Source organism: Letharia columbiana, assembly GCF_014066305.1.
Source record: "Letharia columbiana isolate WasteWater2 chromosome Unknown Sc0000072_s0, whole genome shotgun sequence".
Classification (NCBI taxonomy): Eukaryota; Fungi; Ascomycota; class Lecanoromycetes; order Lecanorales; family Parmeliaceae; genus Letharia; species Letharia columbiana.
Window position 1 is genome coordinate 1801 of NW_023501117.1, and position 27313 is coordinate 29113.

The 27313-nt window shown below is 45.4% G+C and overlaps 8 protein-coding genes across 8 annotated transcripts; 4 read left to right on the forward strand and 4 right to left on the reverse strand.

The window, feature by feature from the left end:
• Positions 1-2672: 2672 nt before the first annotated feature.
• Positions 2673-3027, forward strand: HO173_012004 (uncharacterized protein; the record flags this gene model as incomplete). The annotated part of the gene is made up of 2 exons (XM_037313877.1): positions 2673-2907; positions 2960-3027. 2 exons carry the CDS (start codon positions 2673-2675, stop codon positions 3025-3027), a joined length of 303 nt encoding a protein of 100 aa, XP_037159165.1.
• An 835-nt stretch (positions 3028-3862) lies between these two features.
• Positions 3863-5929, reverse strand: HO173_012005 (uncharacterized protein; the record flags this gene model as incomplete). The annotated part of the gene is made up of 2 exons (XM_037313878.1): positions 3863-5520; positions 5581-5929. The coding sequence occupies 2 exons, from the start codon at positions 5927-5929 to the stop codon at positions 3863-3865; spliced, it is 2007 nt and encodes a 668-aa protein (XP_037159166.1).
• Positions 5930-7269: 1340 nt separating this feature from the next.
• On the reverse strand, positions 7270-7719 carry HO173_012006 (uncharacterized protein; the record flags this gene model as incomplete). The annotated part of the gene is made up of 1 exon (XM_037313879.1): positions 7270-7719. One exon carries the CDS (start codon positions 7717-7719, stop codon positions 7270-7272), a length of 450 nt encoding a protein of 149 aa, XP_037159167.1.
• Positions 7720-14040: 6321 nt separating this feature from the next.
• Positions 14041-14739, forward strand: HO173_012007 (uncharacterized protein; the record flags this gene model as incomplete). Its single annotated transcript, XM_037313880.1, has 1 exon — positions 14041-14739. One exon carries the CDS (start codon positions 14041-14043, stop codon positions 14737-14739), a length of 699 nt encoding a protein of 232 aa, XP_037159168.1.
• A 2270-nt stretch (positions 14740-17009) lies between these two features.
• HO173_012008 (uncharacterized protein) lies at positions 17010-17270 on the reverse strand (the record flags this gene model as incomplete). Its single annotated transcript, XM_037313881.1, has 1 exon — positions 17010-17270. The coding sequence occupies one exon, from the start codon at positions 17268-17270 to the stop codon at positions 17010-17012; it is 261 nt and encodes an 86-aa protein (XP_037159169.1).
• Positions 17271-17967: 697 nt separating this feature from the next.
• On the reverse strand, positions 17968-18276 carry HO173_012009 (uncharacterized protein; the record flags this gene model as incomplete). Its single annotated transcript, XM_037313882.1, has 1 exon — positions 17968-18276. One exon carries the CDS (start codon positions 18274-18276, stop codon positions 17968-17970), a length of 309 nt encoding a protein of 102 aa, XP_037159170.1.
• Positions 18277-21716: 3440 nt separating this feature from the next.
• On the forward strand, positions 21717-24052 carry HO173_012010 (uncharacterized protein; the record flags this gene model as incomplete). Its single annotated transcript, XM_037313883.1, has 2 exons — positions 21717-22150; positions 22207-24052. 2 exons carry the CDS (start codon positions 21717-21719, stop codon positions 24050-24052), a joined length of 2280 nt encoding a protein of 759 aa, XP_037159171.1.
• Positions 24053-24084: 32 nt separating this feature from the next.
• On the forward strand, positions 24085-25949 carry HO173_012011 (uncharacterized protein; the record flags this gene model as incomplete). The annotated part of the gene is made up of 3 exons (XM_037313884.1): positions 24085-24233; positions 25009-25772; positions 25819-25949. 3 exons carry the CDS (start codon positions 24085-24087, stop codon positions 25947-25949), a joined length of 1044 nt encoding a protein of 347 aa, XP_037159172.1.
• Positions 25950-27313: the final 1364 nt, after the last annotated feature.

A 27313-nucleotide genomic window follows, 5' to 3' on the forward strand; every position in this document is an offset into this window, starting at 1 on the left:
AGGTGGGTAAGGGCAAGGAGGGTGGGTAAGGGCAAGGGGTAAAAGGGTGACACGCAGTTTTACGAGCCATGATGACACCCCATAGCTCACCGCTGCCTGCAGTGTCGAATAGGTTCCCGCCTCCTCCCAGCCACCTGTTGACAACCACCTAATTTGTGAGGGGTACAAATACTGGCCCGGGAGTCCTGGATAGAAGAATTCATGAATCTACGGAGGTCGGCACAAAAGTCCTGGACAGCGCTAAAATACTTGGCACTCTTGGCATTCTTGGCACTTCTGTATAATTACATTTATTTAACGATAATGCTTTATATAATTGCGTATATACTTATTAGCTCGCTCGGCGGAGTCGTACAATCGTATATCACCTTCCTCACGGCCTTCCCTATACTCGTTACTATCTTTAAGGCGTATTACCTCCGCAATATGTCTCGATATTCGCTCTATCTACTTCTAAATCCTCTTTTAAATAAGCTCGTGATTTTAATAATATAGTCACCGTCTTTCGGCTTTCTTATAAGTTCTTAATATATCTTTTTAAGTAGTATAACGTTTTATCTATAATTAATAAGGCTTAATCATATTAAGATCCGGAGAGTTATCGCATCAGATTATTCTAACGATATTAAATAATATAAATACCGCTTCTTAATACTTTAATGCGTATATTGAGGCTTTATCTTCTATAACTATTATATTAAGTCTTTCTTATTTACACTCCTAAGCGAACTTTAGAAGCTTTAGAATAAGAATTTATGTCTAATAAGAAGAAGAAATATAAGAAATACGGGGATATATACCTTTTTCTAGTAGCGATATTAATTAATTCCCCCCTTCTTCCCCTTAATAGTAACTTTTCTAGTCTTAGTAGTAAAGTTTTATACGGGTTTCTTACCAGGAGGATTCCGAAGACCTATACGTCTTATATCGATCTTAAGTTTCCAAGCTTATTTAGCGTTAGGTTCTAGAGTAGTATTAATTTTAGCGAGATTCTCGGTATACTCCTTTTTTTTAGTAGCGGTCTCGGCTTTCTAGATATAATAAGAACCCTTTTTATTATAAGAAAAATATTCTTAGAATATAAACTCTATAGCACCTACGAAACGACGTCGTATATTAGATTTAACGAAGATCTTGTTAGATTAACGCTATACACGCACTCTTCCCCGCCGAGAATTTAAGATTACACTAATCTCATCACTCCAAATTACTCTTTTCCAGTCTTCTATAGTCCAATCCTTATATCGTAAAGCGAATTAATAACGTACTTTTATTATAGCTTCTATAAGAGACGATTTTTTAATAATTTTATAGGCTCGGAAATTATTACGTCTGAGTACTCGTAATATTATTGTGAATAAGATTTCTTATTTAGTAGTAAGTATAAAAGAAGTCTTTTCACGGCCATAGCGGTTTTTTCATACAATATCTAGAATTATACTCTTAAGTATAGATGTAATAATTAGGGGATATTCGAATCTAGGCTTATCTATAATATATGATATTAAGAGCTTTTTAGATATAGTAAGATCGTATCCTCTATCATGGGCTTATTTCTAAAGTCGACCAATGATTTGACGAGATATTTCGATAATTATAGTAATAATTTTAGTAGTAATCCTAGCCTCAGCTAAAGTAAGTGCTTGAATTCGAGTTCTATTATTATAATTAATACTCTAAGTATTAGGTATATTAACGAAAGATAATTAAGATAGAGAATAGTAAGAAGATTTCTATCTATTATACTATATAAACGAGACTTATATATTGAAAGTCTTTATACTCTCCCTCTATTCCCCGGCGCCATAATTAATACTTTAATATTATCGCTATTATATACCCTATTAATATCGCTATTATATATATACTTCGCATATATATACTTTGTATATATGCACTCCGCATATATGTATAGCGTCGCTATTATGCAGAGCACTAGTACTTATTAAAATAAAGAATAATGATGCTATTCATGAAATTTGGAAGTATGTCAAGCACTCAGCCCTACCTGGACCCTTGTCTTGGCATGTCTGGCTTTTGGTGCCGACCTCCGTACTTTTTCCTCCTTTTCTGACCTGCAGCCTAAAGTACTTTGAGCTAGCCGATCCAGCGGGCCCGCCTTAGTATGCGGGTTTGTCGTCGTTGCAGCACTGATTGGCCCACTTCTAAGGTATTCGGAGGTGGCTTAGCCGCCACCTCTGAAAGGCGAGCAGTGGTGCTATTGCATATGATAAAGTACTGCTGTCCCAGAGATGTTGCTGGTATTCCCTTGAGCCCCCTTAAAAAAATTACAGCCCGAAAGCATTCGGCACATCACACTTCCTCGATGGAAAAGATGATCACTTTACGCTTTTACCATATAGGCTCTCGTCTCCCCTCATTTCCACACTGTTCTGAATCACATACTCGATCAATATCAAGTTCCGAATCAAGCACGTTACCGTCATTTCTACCAACTTCGATAGCGTCCCCACTCGCTTCCCCTAGCCTCGGGCCTTCCCTCTGTACCACCTAAAATGAAACTCCTCCCACTTCTCGTAGCCTCGCTCGCAGCCACAGCATCCTCCCCACACACCCTCCAATCTCGAGATACCAAATGCTCAGAGCCTACCGCCAGCACTGAATGAGTCCCCGCGCCGCGCCGGCACACCTCCGTTACGATCCTTCGTCGCATGCAGCGGCCAAGACCCGATGAGGTATCCCTGCCACCGCCAGCCTCAGCGAATGCCGGCGCATCCGCCGCAAGCAACATCGCCAAAGACAACAGCTCAACATCCTTTACTCCACAAACGATACCTTCTCCGCCTGCTTGGGTCCTGACACTCGAAGACCTTATCACTGCCATCTATCGTATTGTCATTACCATCCTCACACTCTTCAATGTCAACATCACTTGGAGAATCCGCGGTGAGTGTCAGAGGAGTCCTGCGTACGACGCCAAAACTCACATGTCCGATAGCGAACCAAGATCGTCGACCTCGTGGGTTAAGGCATGCATGGGCCGGTGTGAGGTTGGAGTTTGTTTAGAGTAAGATTTCTGCTGGGTATGCGGTTTCGGTCTGGTTCGGTTGGATAGCGAGGAAATAAAATATTAGAGGATGAGAGTATCATGCCTCGTTTTGGCGACTGGTGCCCTGGTTTGCTTGCAGTAGAGTAGAATCATTTCAAAAGACCGTTGTTTTCCCGACGTGAAAAGTTGCAGACGAGGTTCTTCAGTAACGGAGGAATGATAATAAGATGCGAGATATCACGGAAGGAGATCATTGAGGAATCGGAAGTCTTGTTGTGTCTGCGTTCACGGTTGATGAGTCGTAGAGGCGATGTTCGAAACTACCATTTTGCGCGGCTTTCCGTTCCACGCCCGCTGAGGCTTTAAGCACCTGGACCCGGAAACAAGGACGGTACTCTCGATACGAGAGGTCAAAGATGCTGTACCGCACATGCGATCCTCAAGAAAAAAACATTCGATCTAAACACGGAGTTTTCCGCATGAATGCTCCTTTATGCTTTTAGGCAGGGAAGAGAGTCGATCTATGAATATGACCGTGAATGGAAAAAGAACATAACTTAAGACACTGCAAGATCTTTCTTCGTTCATGGGAAGTGCCGCGAGTGTAAGCTCAGATATCAGCTACTCCATTGCTTCCAACCGTGGCTCCTGTGCTGAAAATCGCAAAATCCTGAGTCATCCCGTAGACGCCAATCATTACATCTTTACTTCATCATGATATTTTTGAAAATGGCGGCGTTACTGCAACATTCACATCGAGCGCTGATGATATCGCAGTATCCAACCTCATACCAATAGAGGGAGGCTGTCCGGACACCCGCGCCATTGCTTTTCCTCAAATGCAATGCCGGATTAGCCAGTACCGAGATCCATCGGAGTGGACGGCCTACGTTCAGCAGCTCGACTTGCGTTTCCGCGTTGGTCTGAAAGAGGTACTGGTGGAAGAGGCTTTTTGCGAAAGTTGAAGCCATGTTCATGATTCGAAAGCTGTGGCGTCCAGCCATGAAAAAAATTCGAGGTAGGTAATCTAACAGTATTGGCACTATTTATATCGTTTCGAGAATCTGAAATTGGCCCTTGCCTGTCTATAGTCACTGATTGTCCATACCGAGAGGAAGACATTTGAGCAACTAGTGAGGCTCCACTTTCGATCAGGTGACCTTGGATTCGAGTGTTGTTATTAAGTGGCTGGCTTGTAACCATAGACGGCCATTCCGTGGAACAAGCAGAATTGGACTGCTGCGATGGTGTGTCGCTAGCATTTGGGTCCATGAGCGGAGCTGGATGCGAAAATGTATCGTTGTAAAGATAATCAGGTTGGAATGAGTCATTGAGAAACGCTGTTGGATTTAGAGGAAGGTCGTACTGCGGGTTTGGAAATCCCGTGCTAGAATTTTGGACGTTACTCGAAGAAAGCGACCCAGGCAGAAGTCGTGAGAGTGGAGCACGCCGCCGCGTGTGATTAGACAGTGATTGATACGTTGAATTTGACAGAGGTACCACCATAGCGGCTCCTGGACTTCGAGGAGCCGTGGAGACCTTATCAAAGCTCATCTCTCCTCTACCCGTTGTAGCCATTGAACCCTCCTGACTCGACCGTATCCACTCATAGTTACTGAGCTCTAGCGCCGCCTTCGCGAGGACTAGCGCAGGCTCTTTACCCATCTCAAGTCTCAGTTGTAGGCCTTCTGCCAATGGCATTTCCCACCGAAGATTGGATGCTACCAAAAGAGGATGCGATCTCAAAAGAGCACGCCAGGCGGCCTGCACTTCGGGCTCAAGCAATAGTCCCCTAATCGAGTTGCTCAATTCCCACGCGCCCATGTTCTGACCGTGTCTCCAATGCTCGTTGTCGATATGATTCAATCGATCCGTGATCGAGATGAAGATCATAATACAAAGTCCACAGGAGAAGTATTTCTTTTTGGAATCATATCGCCATCGGTCAGTAAGTGCTTCGCCAACTTTACTGTGAACACGATGTAGCGCCAGATGTCTGACCATGTCGCTCCTTCTTGATTTTTTGAGGGGAACCCCGAATTTGCCGAAGCAACTTGAGATGTTGTGCCATGCCAGATGATCCGCGTCGGGATCTGCTTTACCACAAAGTGCACATATCAGGCCATTCCGAGTAGGCTCCACCGGTCCATGTGGCATGCACAGATAACCTGTTTCATGTTCTCTTTCATGCCTTTTCCAGCCTTCACATTTGTTTATCGGTCTGGAATGTTCCCTGTAAGTACACCAATGTGCATGATTGGACTCATCATCGCAGGCAATCCCCTCGGGAAGCTCAGGCAAAGGGATGCCATAGCCTAAGGAGCCACCAGAGCTCCTTGGGGTACAATAGTCCGAATTACTACTGAAGACAGCAGAGGGGGCGAAAGAGCTGGTCGAAGATCTTAGGCTAGGATTTGTCGAGGGCTGTCGTAGATGGCGTGATGTAGGCACAACGGGGGATCTGAAAGTGGAGATGGTGTTGCTCAACGTGCGCTGCCCGTTGAAATCACCTGTGAGCTATAGTCAGCGACAGGCCATCGGTAGGAACATTTGGCAAGATCATCACTGACTGGTGCGAAAACTGAGAGTGAGCCATGCTAAGATGTCGCTGTCGCCGCAGTCTCTCAATGTGGAGAGTGCCTCAAGCTGCTGATTAGAGAGGCACCCTCGACCTGCCTGGTACCGGAAACCCGGCTCAATGGACCGCAGAAGTGTAAGCCAGGCAAGGATCTTCTCGTTGTCGAAGGATAGAAGCTCGTCGAGGGCTGCTTGTTGCTTTGGGGTCGGCAATGTGTGTGGCTGCACGTCCGAGGGGTCAGAATAGATAAGATTGGGGTCCTCAAATGAATGAGGCTGATTGGCGTAGAGAGAAAGTAGGGCTGGGCTTCTGACTAATGATGCTGCAGCACCCTTCTGCATGATTGCGTCTGAGCAAAGATTCTCTAGATGTCAGAATTTCAATGCAGAAAGAGCGCTTCATGAACTGTTGCCATTTTTCATTTTTTTCTGGAGACACGACAGCGAAACGATGACTTTTGTTAACCATGGTAAAACCGCTGACCTCCTGCGCCGCTGGCTGGCAGTCCGCAGTAGCATCATTTGCTTCGGACTTTGGCAGGAACAGGATCCGTGCTTGTTTCATGATCGGATTTCTGGCCAGGAGGAGTTGCCAAAGCTGTCACACAACGCGCGATTGAAAGACTGCATCACCTGGAACTCAATTGCGACATGCGACGGTCGAATCAGGCCCTCTCTCTCTCTCTCTCTCTCTCTCTCTCTTTTGGTACCTGGTGGTGCTGGTGGTGCCTACGTGAACTCTTCACCTGCCTCGACAACCATTTCACTTTAGCCTAGCCATCATGTTGAAGACAGAACATACATTTAATCAAAGCCTTTCTTATTCTAAGTAAAGACGTCCTGCGAATCTCTACCTGCAGATCGTGACTTCCAATGGCCCGCTTGGAAGTTCTTTGCAGAATGAAAGGATGGCGAATGAATTTTCGGAAGTGGCCTTGAACTTGGGGCTCGGCTTTCGGAGCTACTCCGCCACAAGATCCCTGGGACGCCCCACCGCTTCTTGAAACTTAAAGTCATGTGAAGCAATCAAACGATATCTCATTCTAGGCGTATTTAGTAACATGAACACTCGATCGTACCCATCAAGACCGCGATCCATTCAAATTGCCACTCTCTCTCCTGCCAACGCTACGACGAGAATGTTAAGTGCCTATCTAGCAGCATTGACATGATACTAGACTTTCATTTGGCAACGCTGCCCACAGCCTGACAGCTTTAGCATGCTACATCATGTTCTCTGAAGATTTTTGAGTCGCCGAAATGTAAGGAACATAGATCTATCATTACTGGTGATCACGACGCGAGATATCAGTAAGAAGCAATCCAATCCAATCCAATCCTATCTCCGACGTTGAGGTCGGTGAGCTTCAAGTCGCCATCGATCACAATTTCCATACATCATCTTCGATGATCAAGCTCGCTGTTTCAAATTATGCATGTTGCCGTTCCTTATCTCTTCCAACCCCCCAAAAGCGGTCGAGGCGCAACATCCAAGTACATACGCCTATCGCCAACTCTCCGTCACCGGACATCGCACATCAGTTGCCCTGATTCTCGTGAAGCGACCAAAGCCCGATGAGGTATCACCGTTACCACCTGGCCAAGAGCCGACCATAGAGACGAACAACGACTCGTTCAGACAGCCGCCAATAGCTGCGAATAGTTGGTACCAGGAGGTGTCATTAGCCATAGTCATGAACATAGCCTCCAGTAGCAGGCTGCTGACGAGGTGCTTGAGGAGGAGGGACAAACGACTCATGGAAAACAAGCCAGTCGTGACTGCCGAATGCAGCCTGCGTGTGCTTCTTGTTCACGAAGTGGAGCCTTGTGCCATTGCTGAGCGCCAGGTGATCGATGCCGGTAGTGGTGACGTGTTTGCCCATTTGCCCTGGCTGGGTGCGAATACCATCTTTGCTACAGAAGTCAGGATCGTCGAATAATTCTGACTGGATCAGAAACACTTGGTGCAGGTTGGATCTTGATGCATGGTATTTCAATCGCCAGAGGTGCTGAATGAGTTTGCCGACATGGAAGCCACCTTCCACGCCAAGACCTTTCAAGAGCGTGATGGAGCGTTGAGAAGTCTTGGAGACGCCATGTTTGGGGCTACGGTGGACCCCGAGAACTAGCATGATTAGCTGATATTCGTATGTACAGTCGCTAGGTTTGGTGTATTTAGTGGCTCGTTGAGGATGGTTTTGGAACGATCAATAGCTGAATGTTAGAAGAGAGGTAACCGGCCGTCGTTTGTGTTGATGTAAACAACGAATAACACAGCAAAGATGATACGAGATGTGTTGTGCCCTACAAACATTGATCACTTGGAAATTTGGGATGAAGAAATAGACGATTAGGAGGACCCAAGATCATTAGATGCACGACGGGCTAATTACCGAATCATACCCCGAAACTATGAATCCTTACCGAATCATACCCCTAATTACTGAATCATACCCCTACACCAAAATTTGGGGTATGATTCGGTAAGGATTAATTGCTTGGGGTATGATTCGGTAATTTACCAAACTTGCCATAGTGGCCTACTTGAATAGCCTACTTGTAGATGCAGCTAGGTGCCTACTTTATGTCTATACCTGTGTAGGCTATTGGGAGTAAAGAGTGTGTGTGAGAGTCACAGACTGGGTGTAGATAGGCTGGGGGGCCAAATTTAGCCCACTGTTGGGCGGGCAGCCCCCACGGGGACCCTGCGACGGTCCTACGGGTCCCCTATTTAGGTCCAAATAGCAAATAGGGGTGTCTGGCTGTTAAGCGCAGACACCCCCGCAGCTAAAAAAGCTTGGTCCCGGGGGTGTCTGCGCTTGATAGCCAGACACCCCTATTTGCTATTTGGACCTAAATAAGGCCCCCGTAGGGCCGTCGCAGGGCCCCCGTGGGGGCTGCTGCTAACACCCACTCGGCTTTCATTTAAGCTGGTAGGTCACCCATTGAATACGGTCGGAGATATTTCTTTTTTCTATGATCGGATGGCCCAGGTCGCGATTTTTCTCCTTTGCGATTTTTGTCATGAATGGCAAATTACCGAATCATACCCCAAGTAATGGCAAATTACTGAATCATACCCCTAGGGGTATGATTCGGTAATTAGGGTATGATTCGGTAAGGATTCATAGTTTCGGGGTATGAATTAGTAATTAGCCAGATGCACGACTGCATAACAATCGCCAAAAGATTTGATTATTTGTGAGTAAAGTAAACAGAGAAAGTCCATCATGCTCCGCAGTGTCAGCAATGAGTTCGAATGCACCATGTCCCCAGTATCAGAACACTGCTCTCAAAATATTCCGCCAAAGCCAGTGGCGAATTGAATTCTTTCATTTAGCGTATTCAAAAACATCTGGAATGCTTGGCACCGGAGATCTTTCACATCACACACCTAGATTCGTATTATAGCATAGAAATCTCTCCGCAAAATTATTTAATAACACTGCTATCGTTAATAGATCAATATATATAAAAGAATAAGGTAGGGCTGAGCTAAAAAACCTTGAATTTGTATATGCAGCCAATCATAAATTCGGGTTCGCTACGCTCTTTGGTTAGACCGGCTGAGTCAGCCCGGTAGCCCTCCCGCGCCTCCTCATCAAAAATTGAGTGTACGTTATTCACAAATGGAATAACTTTTTTGTTTTCTATTAAAATTTTGAGATTTCTTTTTTAAATTATGGAGGGTAGTTTGCGCTGTCCAATGCTGAAAGAATTATAAAATTCGGTCTTATAACTATTAAGAAGCAAGGAGCTCAAATATCGTTTACCAAAGTTCGCTCACCAAAGATCGCTCACCAAATTTACTCGACAGCCCTGATTAAAAAAAAATGGTTATGAATTTAATTTATAGGCCTTTATTACTCGTTCTAAATAAAAAAATAAAGCTATATTAAAGTCTTAATATATTTCTTAATCGTATATTCGAGAAGTAAGCTATCTCGCTTAATAGCGGCGGGAGAACTTACTAATTAAACTATCTAATTTCTCGTAAAATCGTATTAAAATAATAGAGAAGAAAGCTATACTCTCTTATTAAATATTTAAATATCGAGATAATAGTAATAGAAATGACTATATTTATATATATATAATTATTTTAGTCTTACTACTATCTAATTAATTAAATATAAGATTCTGTGAGGATGGTTCGGCTACCACTGGGCCATAGGCCAAAAGGATCGGGGGTATCGCGCTTCATGGCCGATACGCCCTATTTGGCCCTATAAGAGCCTGCTATACCCCCGCTGTAGGCTGTTCGCCCTTACAACTATCCCCCCCCTTAAGGCCGCGTCCTCGCGGCCCTAAAAGAACTGATTCGAGGGCTTTGCCCTGATCAGCGGCCCCCGCAGAGCCGACTTGGGGCGCAGTGCGCCACCCTTGCCCGGTTGTCCGGGACTTCTTGCCTCAGAGGTCCCTATGGGACATGAGATACGTCACAGGGACCCTTTCGGGGTATGTGCCTCGGTACATGTGTACCGAGACTGCTTGCCTCAGAGGTCCCTATGGGACATAAGATACGTCACAGGGACCCTTTCGGGGTATGTGCCTCGGTACACGTGTACCGAAAGCCTCAGGGTACGGAACTGTACCGCTCCTGGGAGCCGGTACCCGGTAAATCTGGAACTTTTGCCCTCTGAAAAATGTTTTTCGCCCCGTACATGACGGGCTCGAACCCTCGAAATCAGCGGATACACCCCGCAGTGGCTAGCCTTCCCGGGGTTAGCCAAGCCCCGGAATTTCAGCGCGATACAGTTGTGAGGATGGTTCGGCTACCACTGGGCCATAGGCCAAAAGGATCGGGGGTATCGCGCTTCATGGCCGATACGCCCTATTTGGCCCTATAAGAGCCTGCTATACCCCCGCTGTAGACTATTAGAGCGATCACGCCCTTACATATTCTAAGTAATTTTTTAATTAATTCATCTGCAAATCTGAAAAGTTCCTACAAAATTTGAAATTGCTGATCGCGCGTATGTCGCGAAAATCATAAAATCCGCCGGATCAATAAATCTAATTAGAATCTATCTAAATTCCGCCGATTCAGCAACTATCTTAATCTTTTTTATTAATTCTATTAGTTTAATAGTAATACGTATAAAAAAAGAAAAGTTCTAATAATCGACGTTGCGATAATAAGATTCTACGATAACGAGTATTAACGTTAACTCAAATTTGACTATAAAATTAAACGATTTAATAAAATTAGTCGCGTGAATAATACTCTAATATAGCGTATATTAATACGTATATTAATGATAATATATATTAATGCCATATATATATAGAATAATACTTATCGAACTAGAGTATATTAGAGTATATTACGTAAAATTTTTAAAGTTACTAAAATTTTTTAAAGTTACTAAACTAGTAGAATCGATAAAAAGAGTTAGATATAGATAAAGTCTACTTAATAGACTAAATCGTACTTATAATACGAACTCGGCGAAAATCGTACGAAAATTCACTTTTTAGATTTATAGATATTATTATCGCTCTTAAATAGATAAAAATGTTATATTCGCTCTCCGTTAGATTAATATATCTTAAATCCTTCTTTTCGATATTATAATACTTAATAAAATAGTCTTTCTAGACTAGATAAATCGTAAATAAAAGAAGAATATATTAAAATATTATTTAAAGTATAAGAAGGTCGATACTATAACTAGACGTATTATAACTATAAAGAATTTTAAATAAAAGAATACTAGTAGAAGGTGCTTTAGAAGAGAGATATTTATTCTTTAAACTTATTACTATCTTTTAGATTATAATAGAGTTATAATTTATCTCGCTAGCGGACTATAACTTACTTATTTTCTTCTTAATTTATAGCGGAGTTCTACTTATTTTCTAGCTCTTCTCTAGTCTTATCTTTAAAAGCCTTACTTATATTCTTAATTTTCCGCTATTATAGCTATAAATCGTTCTTTATAGAGTTCTATAATAACTTAATTTAATATAGATTTAATAGATTAGAAGTTTAATTCACCTTCTTAATATTATATTATTCTTATTTCTCTTAATATAGTCTAGCTACTTTAATATAAGTAGAAGTATTATTCTTAATTATTTATATATTCTTATTAGAGTTTCTTTTTATAACTTTCTCGATATATATATATAAACGATTTAATAGAATATAATCTCTATATTATTCGCCGTTAATTTTATAGTCTTTAAATATTAAAAGAGGTATATACTTAAAAACTTACTCTATATTACGATATTTTTTAGTATCTTTATTATATTTATCTTTCTTACTTTTCTTAAGAAAACGATTATAAATATTAATCTATCGATTCTCATTCTATTATTTATTAGTATATCTCTTATAAAAGATAGAATTAATCTACTTTAATAAGGGTATATTTAAATATTCTCGAAATTTCTACGAGATATCTTTTTTCATTTATTTCTTTCTTAAGTTCGCGATTTCTTAATATAATTTCGGCCTCTAATTTATATCTTTTAATAGTAGTATATATTAATTAATAGTATTATAATTCGATATCTAGCTTTATAAAATAGAAAGTCTAATATATTTATATAAATTATATTAAAGTATTAACTATAATTACTATTTTAATAAACCTTCTCTTCTCTATAGAAATATATCGTTATTTACGATTATTATTATAAATTTTATAATAATATTCGTTATTAATAATAAAGATAAATTTCTTATCTAACTCGCTAAGAATTTAAATATAAAGATTATCTTATTTATATTCTTTATAGTAATTTAATTATAGCTTTTTTAACTCTATTTTTCTACTTAATTCTCTTTATAATATAATCTTTATCTATTTTATATATATACTAAAGGGCGATTATAGAAAGTAAAGATTTTAAGCCTAATAATGAAAGTTTATCTTTATCTTATTTTCGCTTTTTATTCGCCTTTAAAATATCGATATTTTTTTATTAAATAGCCTTAAGATAAAAGAGTTATAGATACTTAAGAATAGTCTAATAAACTTATTTTAAGAGATTTAATTAATCTTCTATTCGAGTAGAAGTTTTAAATCTATTTACGTTATATAGATATATTAAAATATTATAAAAATTCTCGTTTTTAGCTCTATTAATTACTCTTTATATAATATTAGCTATTATATAAGCTTTTATATCTATTTTTCGCTTAATAGTATTAAATTCTTTAAGATAAAATACTTTATATATAGCTATAACTACTCTTAAAGCGTAACTAGTTTTATTATCGTATAAAGCTATAGAATAATAATATAATATAATTATTATTATAAAGTAAATAATAAAATAAATAAAGCTATACGATAAAAATAATCGGTAAGACGCTAAAATTTAGCGTCGTAGCTTACTTCTCGAATGTATAAGTAGTATTAATAACTTAGCTAAAAAAGTTTAATCTCGAGAAGTATCTACGCTTAATAGTTAGATATCTTTATTTAAATCTAAATATTTAGCCCGCGAGACCTTTATAGAATCTCTATAAAGTCGTTATAGAATATCTATAGAGATTACTATTATTACTTAATCTTTTATTTATTTTTAAACTTTTTAAGTAAAGACTACTTTAATAGTTATAGAAAGAATAATTTTTACTATAGAGGTCTATATCGAAAGTTCTATACACGTATTAATATAGCCTTAATTCTACTTTCGAAAAGCGGCCCTATAGAGGGGAAGTCTAGAAATATCTTTTTTATAGCGTATGAATTAAACTTTAGATACTTCTCTTAGCTTAATAGGGGTATTAAGTCTTAAAATCTAACTAGAATTAAATATAATTTCGAAGAACTCTAGACGTATTATCTAGATAACTCTTTAGATAAAATATTATTCGAAATCTAAGCGTAAGAGTCTTAGCGGGTATAGAACTTTCGATATAGACCTCTATATAACGACGATAGTTCGATAGCTACTACGTTATTAATACGTTTAAAAGATATAATTAAAGTTATATAGCTTTAAAATTAATTAAATATAACTATTTACGATATAACTACTTAATCTAAATAATTTTACGAAGAGATTTCTATACTACAGTACAAATTTGGGTGTGTGATATAAAAGATCTCCGGTGCCAAGCATTCCAGATGTTTTTGAATACGCTAAATCTCCTCTCGATTAGGCTAGCGTGACAAGCCCTAGCGTCCGAAGTGTTGAATCTATCAGGTACCTTGACTCCGCTCGCTCCAACCATCAATGCATTCCATGATATCGAGGGCCATTGACGAAACTGCTCATACTTGAACATCGACAGCCATGTAACAGATCCGTTGGGCGACGAACTGCAAAATCCTTACTATCAGCCTGTTCCTTACCTGCAAGCCGATGCGCAGCGGAAACTACCATCACTGCTGCAAACATAAGGTGTTGAAGACCAAAGCTTTAGTATCATCATTCTGACAGTTTCAATACAATCGAATTCATTCGGACCACCGCTCTAGCACTCAACAATGTCTATCTCAACTACACTCCTCACGCTCCCCTTGGAGATCCGGCACCAGATCTACTCCTACATGCTCCTCAACGAAGACATCATAGACATGATAGCGGCAAACGTGACCCGCCCCCAGGAATACGGCTTGTTCCTCGCCTGCCGCCAGCTGCACTTCGAAGCCTTCGACTACTACTACAACGCCAACACCTTTCAACTCTCCCTCTGCGATCCCACCTATTCTCCCAATGAGTACCTCCATGGGGATCGTATCCTCGTGGAACGTCTCGGCAGCATGCGCAACCTCCACGTGGAGATTGGACCCATGGAGCGCAAGCTCGTCGGCAACACAAGCCAAGATGTCTACGTTCTGCATTATGAGAGGGAGCAGCGTTGGAGCCGCTTCGTCAAGCAGCTGGCTGATGTCCACGAAGGTCAGGCGGGATGGTTGCTCCGGAGTCTGGTCGTTGTGGCTCGTTACACACCTCGTTTCCCAATTCGGACCGATTGCTTGAACGATCAGCCGGTACGGCCCCCGACTCACCCGTCAGTGTTCGAGAAGAGGGTCGCGGCCTTGGCACAGTTGGTGAAGCTTTTGGAGGATAAGGTCGGGAATCTTACGATCGAGATACGCTCTGGTTATGTTTGGACTCCGGTGGTCCCGATCGGTAATTATCCGTACGACGTGCTAACGAGCTCGACTGTACCTCCACGCTAGAGCTTGCAGATGTGGATACTGTCAGAGTTGTCTACGGTGAAACTTGCAAGGCTATCAGCAACAGCCAGACAAAATTTTCTTACACGGTATCTTCATTACTGAGCAAGGAAGGAATGGCTAGGCTTCATGTGGTATGGACAAGTGTCTGACAAATGAAAGAAAGGCAATGGATTTTGTTCCATGCGATGCAAATGCCGGCACGAGACTTTATTGTTCTACAAAGCAGTATTATCAATGTTAGCAAGTAGCTCCAAGACTCTTCTTCGAACCTCGCAAAGGCGATATCATTAGAGTGCTCTCAATGTTTGCTGCTAGTTCGATACCGAAGATGTGCCTGAGCTTTGTGCCAAGCGTATACATGCATCATGAGGCAGAGAAACAGTGTGCACTCAGAACGGGGTTCAATGTGATCCCTTAGTCTACTTCACTTACTAACTCTTCGCGTTGCCAGCTCACTTGAGCGACATTAATCTTACATTCCATCACATCACATGGGGTCTTTACCCTACAATTCTTCACAGGGTCTCTAGGCTGCTGTAGTACTTGACAGATATGTGTAACTTGATCTAAAAGGGATTGACTGGAGGTGATCTTCATCCTTTGACCCATGGCTGTGATTCATGAGCAAAGACGTAACTTCGACAAGGTTATCGAAAATGGAATGCTAATATATCCAGCTATCAAGTACAACTACAAGAATTGCAGTCTTCTGTGTCTCGAAGCCGCTTTGGGTAGCGCTTCGTTGACTATTCTCTGTACAATTCCGAAGGTTCTCACTATTTGCAAGGTTTCAATTCGATAGATTTTATAAAGAAGTGTACACTAGTATGTCCAATCATCAACAACAACCAAAAATGCTGTCATTTCGGTACCTCGAAGCCGACTTGAAAAATGCTGCGTTGACTATCCTCTGTGCGAAGCCGGAGTTCTTCACTATTTGCATCCTTGATGCACCCGCGCTAGTCACTCATGTCTTCAAGTGTCCAGAGGCACCTAGAATCGACAGTTTCGTATCCACTCATAGCTCGTGGCTCCTTCCAAAACTACGCTCGCCATGATCGACAGCAAGTCCTCGGGAGCCTCTTCAATCCTCGGCCTCGAAATAATTGATTCTGTGATTGACTTGGCAAGGCGCAGATACGTCAGATGGGGGTGAGACTCATCGCACATGGCCCCAATGTCGGATCAGGGTCTCAAACTACTATACAGAGGGTCGAAGGACATTCTGCTCAATACAAATTCTGTCAAATTTGCACGGTGTCGGGTGGCAATGGCTTGCAGTCCAGACACGCGCAGGGCATAGAATCAGCGGGCAGCATTCTTCAAGGCTAGGACGTCATAACGTCTTTTGCTCTTCGGCAAATGTTTGCGATCTAGGAATCGTTATAGGTATGTATTTTCTAAGGGCAAGCATGTCTGCTTAATCTTGTTCCAGTGGTTTTGTATCTTTGAGACATGGTTCTATGAGTATGTACTTCCCCAACTTAACCGACATGAACATGCGAGAAAATTGGATACAAAATTGTGCTATGTAGGGTCCATGAAATTCATTGTCACTTCGTGAGCAACCAACACTCTTCAGAGATTAATACTTTTCGGGTTTCAGTCGTTGCGATTGAGCCAGGGAAAAGCCATGTCGCCGATCGGTACAGGTAACCAAGTTGCCAAACTCAAGAAGACCCTGTGGGTACATCAGATTGGCCAGCCGTTACGGGCAGACTATACTTGATAGCGATCAAGACTTAAATGGTTGACCCCGGTGGAGGGTGGAGATGGGTAAGATGATGAAAGCGGACAGAGATGGTGTGGGATGAGGTAAAGTAAGGTGAAAGTTGGCGGAAGTGTTGGAGGGCTTAGCCGTCATCACCGCGTATCAAGATCAAGCTACGATTGGAATTGAATATAGTTATGAAAACTTCTGCAGAACCATGCGCTCAGGGCATCGACCGAATTCAAATGTACACGGCTCATCAAACGAGTAGTGTGTGTACTGGAGTTGTACTGTCAGATTCCCACGATGACTTCTTAGCCAGCACCAATGTGATGTACAGTCTTACTTTTTCGCTATGTACTCGCCACCGCTATAAGCGCGCTCGCCATGTTTCCAGCCCATTCCTACCAGACTCTTATGCCCGTCGAGCCAGCGTATCGTGCGCCGGTGACAGACTCCGCGTCCGCTCGTGCTTGAAGTTTCATGAACTCGTCGCTACTGTGAGCACCATTGACAATGTCCTGACCGGAATTCCAACCTAACCCTTCGATGCACCTCCTTAGCCCATCCTCGTGGGTAATTGCGAATCATGAAACCTCGGCTGGGTATTGTGCGCTGGCGACTGCCGATATGCTCCGCATACCGAACACGTCACTGGAGGTCCGCGTGGCAGGTTTGTGCCGCAGTGGCCGCAGTAGAAGATGATCTCCATCGGCCTCTCGGATGGCGCTGTGGAAGGAGAGACTGAGAGGTAGGGTCTGGGTTCGACCTTTTGAGCGATGAGGGCTCGGTCTTCGTTTTGCCGTGAGGCGCGGCCCATGGTGTTTGTCTATGGAGAGGGAGGAAGATGGCGATGGTGATGGTGGTGGTGGTTGTAGAAATGGGTTTTGCTTTGATTTGGGGTGAGGTGGTGGTCGCGTTGCAAGTAGTAGATGGTAGGCGCGTAGGAATTGAAGTGGAGGCAGTCAATTGAGGTGTTTGGAAGAAAATAATCTGTGCGGTGATAAAGCTATAAATACTAAATTCGTCATATAAAAATTCTAGTACGCTGATATGCACGCCGAAGTTCTGTAAAGACAGGTGGAGATTCTGGAAAACAAAAATTGAGGGCAAACCTCCATGGTTATGCTGAGCGCCGGCGAGAAGAAAGCGATCAATGGCATAATCATCATTCTTTGCGCAGGGGTTTGGCGCAGGGACAAGGTAGTTACCAACATGGAACAAAGGCGCAAGAGGTTTGTTTGGATTGTTTGTCAGTCAAGGGCTGCAAGTGTGGCGTCCGGTTCAAGCATGAAAGGTCCAAAGCGAGAACAAAGCATGAGATCACACTTCGAGCCAAGAATGCTTCCACTGGGAGAAGGTAAGGGCCTGCACCAATGGGGACAACGGGAGACAAAGTGAAGCCTGATCAAAATCAATTCGTGTTAGCGGTAATGGTAATAACTTATAATCTATGTGAACGCGCGACCATTGTAGCTGCAGTCGATTCGTTTCATCAAGACTTGTAACCAAGCAGCTCAAATCTCCGAGACCAAATAATTACCCAGCATGGCCCCATTTGGAAGTTGTGTGAAGCCGACAGCCTTGCGCTCCAAGGACCTCAGATTGCCAGCAAAGGGTGCGCATCGGTCGCATTTGTCTGGTGCTATGTGACCCAGGGTCCTTTGGCAGGCGTTGCAGTAGAACTCGGAGACTGGTTTTCCTAAATAGAAGAGTCGGTAGTAGGAGAGGGAAGACTTATCTTGAGCCTGACTCTCGGCGTTCAGATTGATAGCGCTGATTGCGAGCTCGCTGTATTGACGTCCGAGGTTGAGGTTGGAGTTCATCTTGATTCTGCAGGGGGCAAAGATGGTTGCTTTGCTGAGGGTGTTGCAACGCTTGAGAAATCCAAGATGGCTTGGGGATCGTAGGTACTTAAGCTTACTTACTGTGTGCCACACAATGACAAGGAATTCTTATTGATCCGAAATACAAGCTCTTTCTTCATTCATAAAGAATGGACTTTAACGCTAACGCAATAATGAGAAAGCTTTGAGACTCTTTGACCATCAACATACATAAAGGGTCTTGGCGCGAAGGGCACAATGCGTGTCGCTGATTTGGCGGCTCGAGTCATTCCATGTACTCGTACTAAATCCGAGGCCACCACGATTCCCGTTCGACCATTTCTTAGAGCTCAGAAATCGGTTCTAAAACCTAGTGTTTGTCGTGGATAATGAGCATTCAGCGTAGACAACGCGTGCAAAGACTTGGATCGTTTTTCTGAACGAATAAAACATACACCATACAACAAAGAAGGCACAGGAAAACAAGAACAATAAGTTGTGCGTAGTATACGACCGAAGATGCTACTGGTCAGAGAGGCGTGAGGTTTTGACATCCGAGCCTTGCACAAAATTGTCGGAATCCGAGTTAGCGAAGGAGTTGAAGACTATGAAAGGCATCCTCAAGCCAGGTGAGGAGGAAAAAGCAGATCTATAGCTTAAGCGTTCTTCTCAATACGGATGGCAAGGTGGCGCACTGGGCTTCCAATAGCCCAAAGACAAGTGCAGCACGTCTGGGAACCGCCGAGAACAAGTCTGGAGGCAGCAGTAGGCTGTAAGTCAACGATTGATTGGCACAGTCCGAACTTAGCTCTACTGTAACCTGATCACTTCGCCCGGATCTTGTCGCGTTCCACATCGCACTTCAAGTCTAACAAGAGCAAACGCGATTTAGTAGTACGAGTACGGCGTTCTCATTTCGCCCCTCACTCGTGTCAACTTCGCAGCGACATAAGGACTCTCACGTCCTGTCCGAGTTCACAAACACCAGTTGCACTGACACTATCAGGAACCTTCCACTCCATGACCCTATTCCTAGGCTCCATACTAATTTACCGGAGTGAATGGCCGTGCTTTGGACGCTGCGAGGTGGCTGGACTTGGGAGGAATGAGTCGGCGTCGAAGATTTCTAAAAGATTCTTGGAGCTACTTTGAGCGGTCGGAAACGGCAAGCAGCACGATCGGTATGGAAAACAAAAGAGTCGAAGTTCGAGGAATCTCGGAACATACGATTTGAAGAAAAGAGATAACCAACTTCCATATGCATTTTATCAGTATATTCGTGATATTCACCATTTCACTTTGGGGCATTGAAGCGGGGCGCGATTATTCATCCTCAAGGAAAGACACATCGATATGTACATAATCGTCAACGTTACCATGGGAAGAAATGCGCGCGTAAGCGTCGGCTGTACGGAGTCGGTCACGCCAAGTGGCGACCATCTAATCGTATTAGTCAATGAGTATTTACAGACTCCGGTAGTGTCATACCAGATCATTCAGCATGTTTTTTGAGGAGTCACCGAATAGAAAACCTCTTTCCTAAGCATCTCCTTCCACAGGCCCCATTCTGCAACACACTCATGTGATCTACCCGCCAAAGTTGCCACATCACTTAATTGACTCAACAGACTATCGCGTTGTATCTTTCACCGCGACGAAGGTCATCGGACAGGTGGAGGTATAGTATCCCACCGGCGAAGATGACCAGTACGAATGGTCGTATACTCTGGTCAAGCTCGAAAACAACAGTGATATCTTCCAGGCGCGCAGCACCAGCCAGTTGATGGAGCTTGACGAGACCGAGTCATCGCTCATACCAAGAAGAAAACCTCTGCCCTCTGTACCCGGGCGGGTTTTGTCGAGGTTTTGGGAAAAACTGGTTCATGATAGTTTGGTGTTGGGACTCAACTGTGGCGATCATGAACTTGTGTAGTGACTCAATGATTTTGAGCATGGATCATTGAAAGTAGAGTCGGAGGGAAAGGGGCAGTAGCTTTGACTGGTGGGTGCGAATAAGCCAGGGGTAGACGAGATCCTGCAGCTCCTAGCGGTCTAGTATCACTATGTACATTGAAACCCGACTGAATGCTTGAATGTCCTATTGGACATTGCTAGACACCTACTCGGACGTTATGAAGCAGGACTTATTCAGGGGGGAAGCAGCTGCCTCGTTCAAATCGCATGCGCAAGCACTTCGCTGAGACCAGGATCACGCGGCGTATTACAATCCCTAAGATAAGGGACTCAAACAGAATGTGGCGCACCAAGTTCCGTTTGTGTGTAGCTAATATGCATCTTTCCATAGCGTCCTGATGTCTGGTAACAAAAGATGGGGCCTATAGCGGGATTGGGGGAATGCACGTTATGGTACAGCAAAATTGATTGTATTAAGTGTAGCCATTTCATAGGCAGCGTTTCGAAGATTGTTGTAGTGACAGGAGAGAGCAATTTGCTGCTGCTGTCATGGTGAAGGTAATTGGGAGCATAAGTGGTGGGGTATCAATTTGCTTTTGCAGTCAAAGCTCCATCGCGCATTCCCTGTGTGAAAGCTATGACACCCTTTTGAGGCGTGTTGGAGCCAGTGACACTATTGACGACAGCAACGAGCAACGAGCAACGAGCAATCTCCACTCACGCTCGCATCATGATTCAACATTGCCAGCTTCGTTTGAGATGTTTACCATTGCCAACTCCAGATGCTGCAGCCAAGAAGAAAACCCCTTGTCTCAACGCCCTGACACTCCATACGCTCCCTCCATCTTCCCTCCCACAGGCATCTCCCTACTTCGCCTTCGATTTCGCATCACGCGCTTTCTTCAATGCGGCGAGACGTTTGGCTTTGATGGCCTCGCGCGTCTTCTTCTTCTCGGCGCGCACGGCGTGGGCCTTCTCAAGAGGGGTCTACAGAATGTGGCAAAGAAGTCAGTGAATAATTGAAGAGATGATAACAAAGCTAAGGGTAAAGCGATTGGGATTGAAAAGGCGCGTGACAACTGACCTGCTTGGCTGGTGCCATTGTTGGGTGACAAGTGATGGTGCGGCTTTATTTGGTTGGTGATTGAGAGGTGAGGTGATTCGTTTGGCGAGATGGGGAACGAATTGGGTGATGCAGTGAGAGGGGAAAGGTTGATGGATGGTTGTTGATGACAGGAAAGAAAGTCTGGGGATGCTGTGTTTACTCTACGCAAGCGCGCTTATTTTAGCTTTACCGAGTAGGGTCCAAACTCACAAATCAGGGTCCAGAAGCCGCTAAATTGGATCGGGCCAAGGCTCGTTAAGGTATTTCTGGGCAAAAAAAAGTCTAGTTCCAATCATCACCAGGAGACTCCAAAACATTCTATAGCGTTTGACTATTGAACTGCATTGACACCTGCTTGGCTGTCGATTCTTGAGTCTGTGGATACGTTTAGCCGGACTTATTTGCTTGACATCGCCAGCCCATGCTGAACGTTGCCCGCAGAGGTACACCCTCTGTCGCAAGATCACTATTGTTCCTCTCAACATGTTCGAGATGCAGTAGGCCAGCACACACACGAGATCTACAGCGATGCCTTCCACAAATCATATCTCCAATAACAGCGAGACCGTTCGGCAGCTCTTCCCAATGGAAACGATCCGCTGCAGCCAGCGTCGCGGCGGAAGACGAAGCCATTGAAGGGGAGATTGAGCAGGAGGTCTTTTCGCAGACACCACAATCCGATGCCCAAATAAATCGAGCCGTACAACATGGTCCGGTCACAAAGTTCAAAGACCTGGCGGAGCGTGGGATGGTGTGCCAAACTGTCGTGGACACCATCACAAAAAACATGGGCCTTGAGACTATGACACAAGTACAGAGCCTGACCATGAACGAGTCGCTCAAGGGCCACGATATGTAAGCAAGCCATCAGAATGCCATCACAAGCCGCAGTCTTCTCATCCTGTCAATAGTCTAGCACAAGCACGTACTGGGACGGGGAAAACCCTTGCTTTTCTTATACCTCTCCTCCAAAACATTATCAACGTGGACCCGAGGCTTGAGAAGCGCTCTCGTACTGGCCCTCGCGGCGATTCTACGCATATCAGAGCCATTATAATATCTCCGACAAGAGAGTTGGCGGAGCAGATCGCGGTGGAAGCAAAGAAAGTGACAAAAGATACAGATGTCATCGTACAGACCGCTGTCGGTGGTTCGGCAAAATCGCAGGGGCTTAGGAAGATCAAGGCAGAAGGATGTCATATCCTAGTTGGAACTCCAGGCCGACTGAATGACATTCTGTCCGACCCCTACAGCAAAGTCCGAGCGCCGCAGCTCAGCTGTTTCGTTCTAGATGAAGCAGACAGATTGCTAGACCAAGGATTTGCGCCTGAAATCCGAGCCATACAAGACCTTCTACCCAATAGGAACCAGGTCGATCGACAGACGCTCCTTTACTCTGCCACTGTGCCTCGAGAAGTCATGAATGTTGTCCGCCAAACCATGAAACCAAATTTTCAATTTGTTCGGACGGTGCAGGAAGGCGAACAGCAGACCCACGAAAAGGTACCCCAGAAACTAGTCAATGTTGGGGGCTTCGAGAACCTCATGCCCGCTGTATTCGAGCTCTGCAAACGCGAAATTGATTCAATAGCGAATACCACGGGAGGACCTACACGACCGTTCAAAGCTATCATTTACTTCGGAGCTACGGCCGATGTCTCGCTTGCCGCTTCTGTTCTCAAGAATCTGAAGAACCCTGGACAAAGCATTTTCCACCAAGGCCCTCTGCATCCCGCTAAGATTATCGAAATGCACGCCCGGCTCACTCAAGATGCGCGAACCAGAGCAGCAGAGGCTTTTCGACGTGCAGAGACTGGAATCATGCTCTCGTCTGATGTGACTGCTCGCGGAATGGATTTCCCAAACGTCACTCATGTCATTCAAGTTGGTCTACCACCCTCAGAAGAGCAGTACGTCCACCGTATTGGTCGGACGGCCAGAGGAGACAAGACTGGCGAGGGTTGGATGTTCATCACAGATCTGGAAGCTAGAGAAATCCGCCACAAGCTTCCGAATATGCCTCTAAAACCCGACAACACTCTCGAAACGGCCAAAGTTGACATGAAGAAAGATGCTCAGCTGTCTGAGCACACAGCCAAGACTTTGACCACGGTAGGTGATGCAATGAAAATAGTACCCCGCGGGCTGAAAGCCGGATCGTACATGGCGGCTTTGGGTGTTTTCCAGTGGTATGGCAACAAGCAGGTACTCATCGATGCTTTGAACGACCGCGCAAGGTATGGTTGGGGGATGGAGACGCCACCGATGGTCGGTCGAGCATTGGCATCGAAACTTCGCCTCGATCGAGTACAGGGTATCAATATAGGTCGTGAAGATTACCAGTCCAATTCCGCAGGCAATGCAAGGGATGTAGGTATGCAGGGGCGCTCAAGGTTTGGCGGAGAAGGAGGAAGCTATGGCTCTGACCGGGAAGACGGTGGTCGTCCATCTTACGGAGACCGCAATCGCGGCGGAGGCGGCGATCGCGGTGGCTATGGAGGGAGCTTTGGCGGAGGCCGTGGTGGAGGCTACGGAGTGGACCGTGGCGGAGGTAGCGACCGCGGTGGTTCCGGAGGGCTCTTTGGCGGAGGCCGTGGTGGAGGTCGTGGTGGAGGCTACGGAGTGGACCGTGGCGGAAGCAGTGACCGCGGTGATTACGGAGGGAGCCGTGGCGGAGGCCGTGGAGGCAGCTACGGAGGGGATCGTGGCAGAGGCCGCGGTGGCTACGGAGGACGAGAGAGCAGGACTCGGTATTAGTATCTCATACTTCTGTTGTTGAAGATAGAGCCATGTTTGGGTCTTTACAGCATTGTAATACCCTTCTGTTCTGGTTGTACAATAATATTCATCTGCATGCTCAGTGGGCTATCACCACAGCACAAAGACTGCATGGACGGAGCTCGGCGCCAGGCATAGACAATACACTCCACTTTCTACAGTTCTACTGAATGTTCCACGAGCCACCTTTCTGAAACCGAGAGGATTACACTTCTGGATTCGTCCGCTGCTATCTTGTTGAGACTCTCCCACGTGCCGACTTCAATCCTGGGTTTCATACTTGCAGAAATCAGGGAAAAAGAAAAGATGGCCCTATGCGGCATGCATAGCAGCCTTGACAAGGCTCTCAGCTCACCGTCTTGGAAAGTTTTGTGCCTTGCTCAAAAAAGAAAGTTTGTGTGTGTTCGCCCACTTTGCTCTGCAGCGAGTACCCATCAACCATGAGAAGCCACAACTGCGACGGGATTCTGGTATACAGTATACTTCTATACTTCCCAAGGAAAACTGCAGTTCCTGTCCATCCTACTCACACAGAATAGTAATTGATATTATTGAGTTCAATAGAGCTGACGCTGTGAGTTGGATGATGTTTCCAAGGCTGTTCGCCTCATTCCTTGGTCGCAATTTAGCGTCACCAGCCTCGCGCATTTTAGCCGGCCACCTCATTGACGCACTACCTACACAGGCGATGAGGCAACTTTGCTGCCCAATTCCCATTCATGCTGTCCCACCTTCCTCTTGTGCAATTCACCATCTGCTTCTTCATGTTCATCTCTGTCTTCAACTTCATGTCACTCGCTTGAACTACCGACCTTACTACCTACTACTATAGCGATTTGCCCCATTTGCGCAATTACTCGGTCTTGACTGTAACCGCCCCATCAAACCGACGGCTGCTCGCAGAAGGAACTTGCAGTTTGCAGCTCACCTCTAAGATACACCCATCCCTCGACCTCGATCACAATGCCTCCTCTCCACCCATCATCTGCAGCGCCGATATCAATACTCCGACATCCTCTCGAACTCCGTTCCCTTCTACCATCACTCCACGACCTTGCCCCACGCCTCCTATCCCCAGACACCCCTCTCCTACCAACCAGGACGACACCATTCTCCCGCACACTCGCATCCCTACTCCGACGGCAAACTACAGTCACAGCGACCGCCAGCCCCATCATCCCCGCCACTTACTCCGGACTAGACTCTGGCCCCACACCCGGCACAGTAGTCGGCATCGTCTTTGGCTCCGTTGCGGGCTTCCTCCTCCTCCTCTGGCTCATATACACATGCTTCGGCTTGGGCGGCGGGGCCCAAGGCAGTTCATCGGTCGTGGAAGAAGAAGTCATTCGCCGGCGTTCCCGGTCCCCCCCCCGCCGAGCACCCTCACGACGGTCCTCTCCGCGATCACCACGGCGGACGGTTGTTGCATCCAGTGTGTCTGAAAGTGAAGTCGTGATGGAAGAGGTTCCGCGAGAACGTACGCCACCGCCGCGAAGGAATTCGAGTAGGAGGGCGGAAACCATTATTGTGGAAGAAACAATAAGGCGAGCGCCTCCAGCACCCCAACAAGATGCATTTGTGGAGGTGATTGAAGAGCATGACGAACCACCACCGCGGAGGAGTAGGAAGGCGCAGGGTTTCACGCATATTGATCCGGAAGCTCTCGGTGGAGGAGATGGGAAATTCAAGAGAGTGCCTAGTCGGAGATGAAAGGGTCGAAATCTCAAGATGAATATAACGTGCAGAAACCACGCTTCCAAAAGCCCTCTACGAAGATCCACGGGCAGCTACGCTTTCTACGCCCTCTGATACAGTGCTTCGCCCACAATCAAGATTGATGCAACGGGCATACCCGGATCTTGAGACACGGCCATAGTAATGGAAGGGGAACTCCGATTGGATGACAGCTTTGACGCTGTGAATGAAGGAAAAATGGATGCAAATATGGGGTTTACGAGGCGTTCCAGATATCCACATGTACAATAATGGCCCTGATTCGGCTTGTTTCGTGGTCTCAGCGATGCTCCAGCGACATTTGACATGTTTGTCTTCGTCTTTTATATTCAAGCATCCGTACTCGAATGGCCAGGCCGTTTCTCCAGCGTTACTGTTCGATGCCCTGAGCATATTGTTCGTCGGATTGCTTCGTGCGGTCTCTCGTATCTGGCTTGTACTTGGCTCGCCATTCAGCAATCAGTCAATACTATTTGCCACCTTCTCCAAAACGACGAAACTACTATATGACTTGGAGTTTCATCTCCTGATTTGTAGAGTGGCAGCAAAGCGTGTTCTTTGTTCCGCCGTCCCCGCCACTGCCGCCCGAACACCGAGAGCTCCGCCACACCTCGCATAGATCCACTGACGCGGCTGCAGGCACCTTCACTTCTCACAAGGCACCTTCACTTTCTCCCTTCCTACCCCCTTCCTCCTTCAACTCATTCACAACTCCCACCTTACTCATCAAACACACGAGCCAACCTCAACACTCACTCCCCCCCACCAGCTCTCTCCAACCCCCATCACCAAACCGCCACCCCGCACCCTCGACTCGTCCTCCATCCACACCGATCACACCACAACAACCCCAACCTCCACCCCCCACCCAATTTCCCACCCCGAACCCCAAAAATGTCCGCCAAATACCCCCCGCCCGCCTACCCCCCACCCGCGCACCAAGACGCCGGACCCTACTACCCGCCGACCCAGCAACAACAGCAACAACAACAACAACAACAAGGCCCCTACCACACGGGCGCGCCGACCCCGTACCAGTACAACGGGGGCAACGCGCCCGGCTACGGGGGCCCGGACCGCGGGTACGCACCGCAGCAGCAGCAGCAGTACGGGTACGGGTACGGGCAGGGGGGAGGGATGTACTACCAGCAGGGAGGGGGGCCGCAGGGGTATTACGCGGACGGGAGGGGGGGCGGCCGGTCGGGGGCCGGGGAGGGGATATGCGCGGCGGTGATGGCGAGTTTGGCTTGTTGTTGTTGTTTGGATTTTTTGATTTAGGCTGGGTGGGTGGGTGGGTGCGGCGTCATGCTGGATGCAATTTCGTGATGAGCGGGATGACACGGCAGGCGTAAGGGGGGGCGTAGGGAGTTAAATTTTTTGATTCGAACTTGTATGATCTTTTCTAGTCTAATGGCAGTCGGAGATTTCGAGTGTTCAACAGAAGATAAAGCCCGCTCGGTGACGGTGCATGCGAGTCCCAGATCGAAACGCTTGCTCATAAAGCGG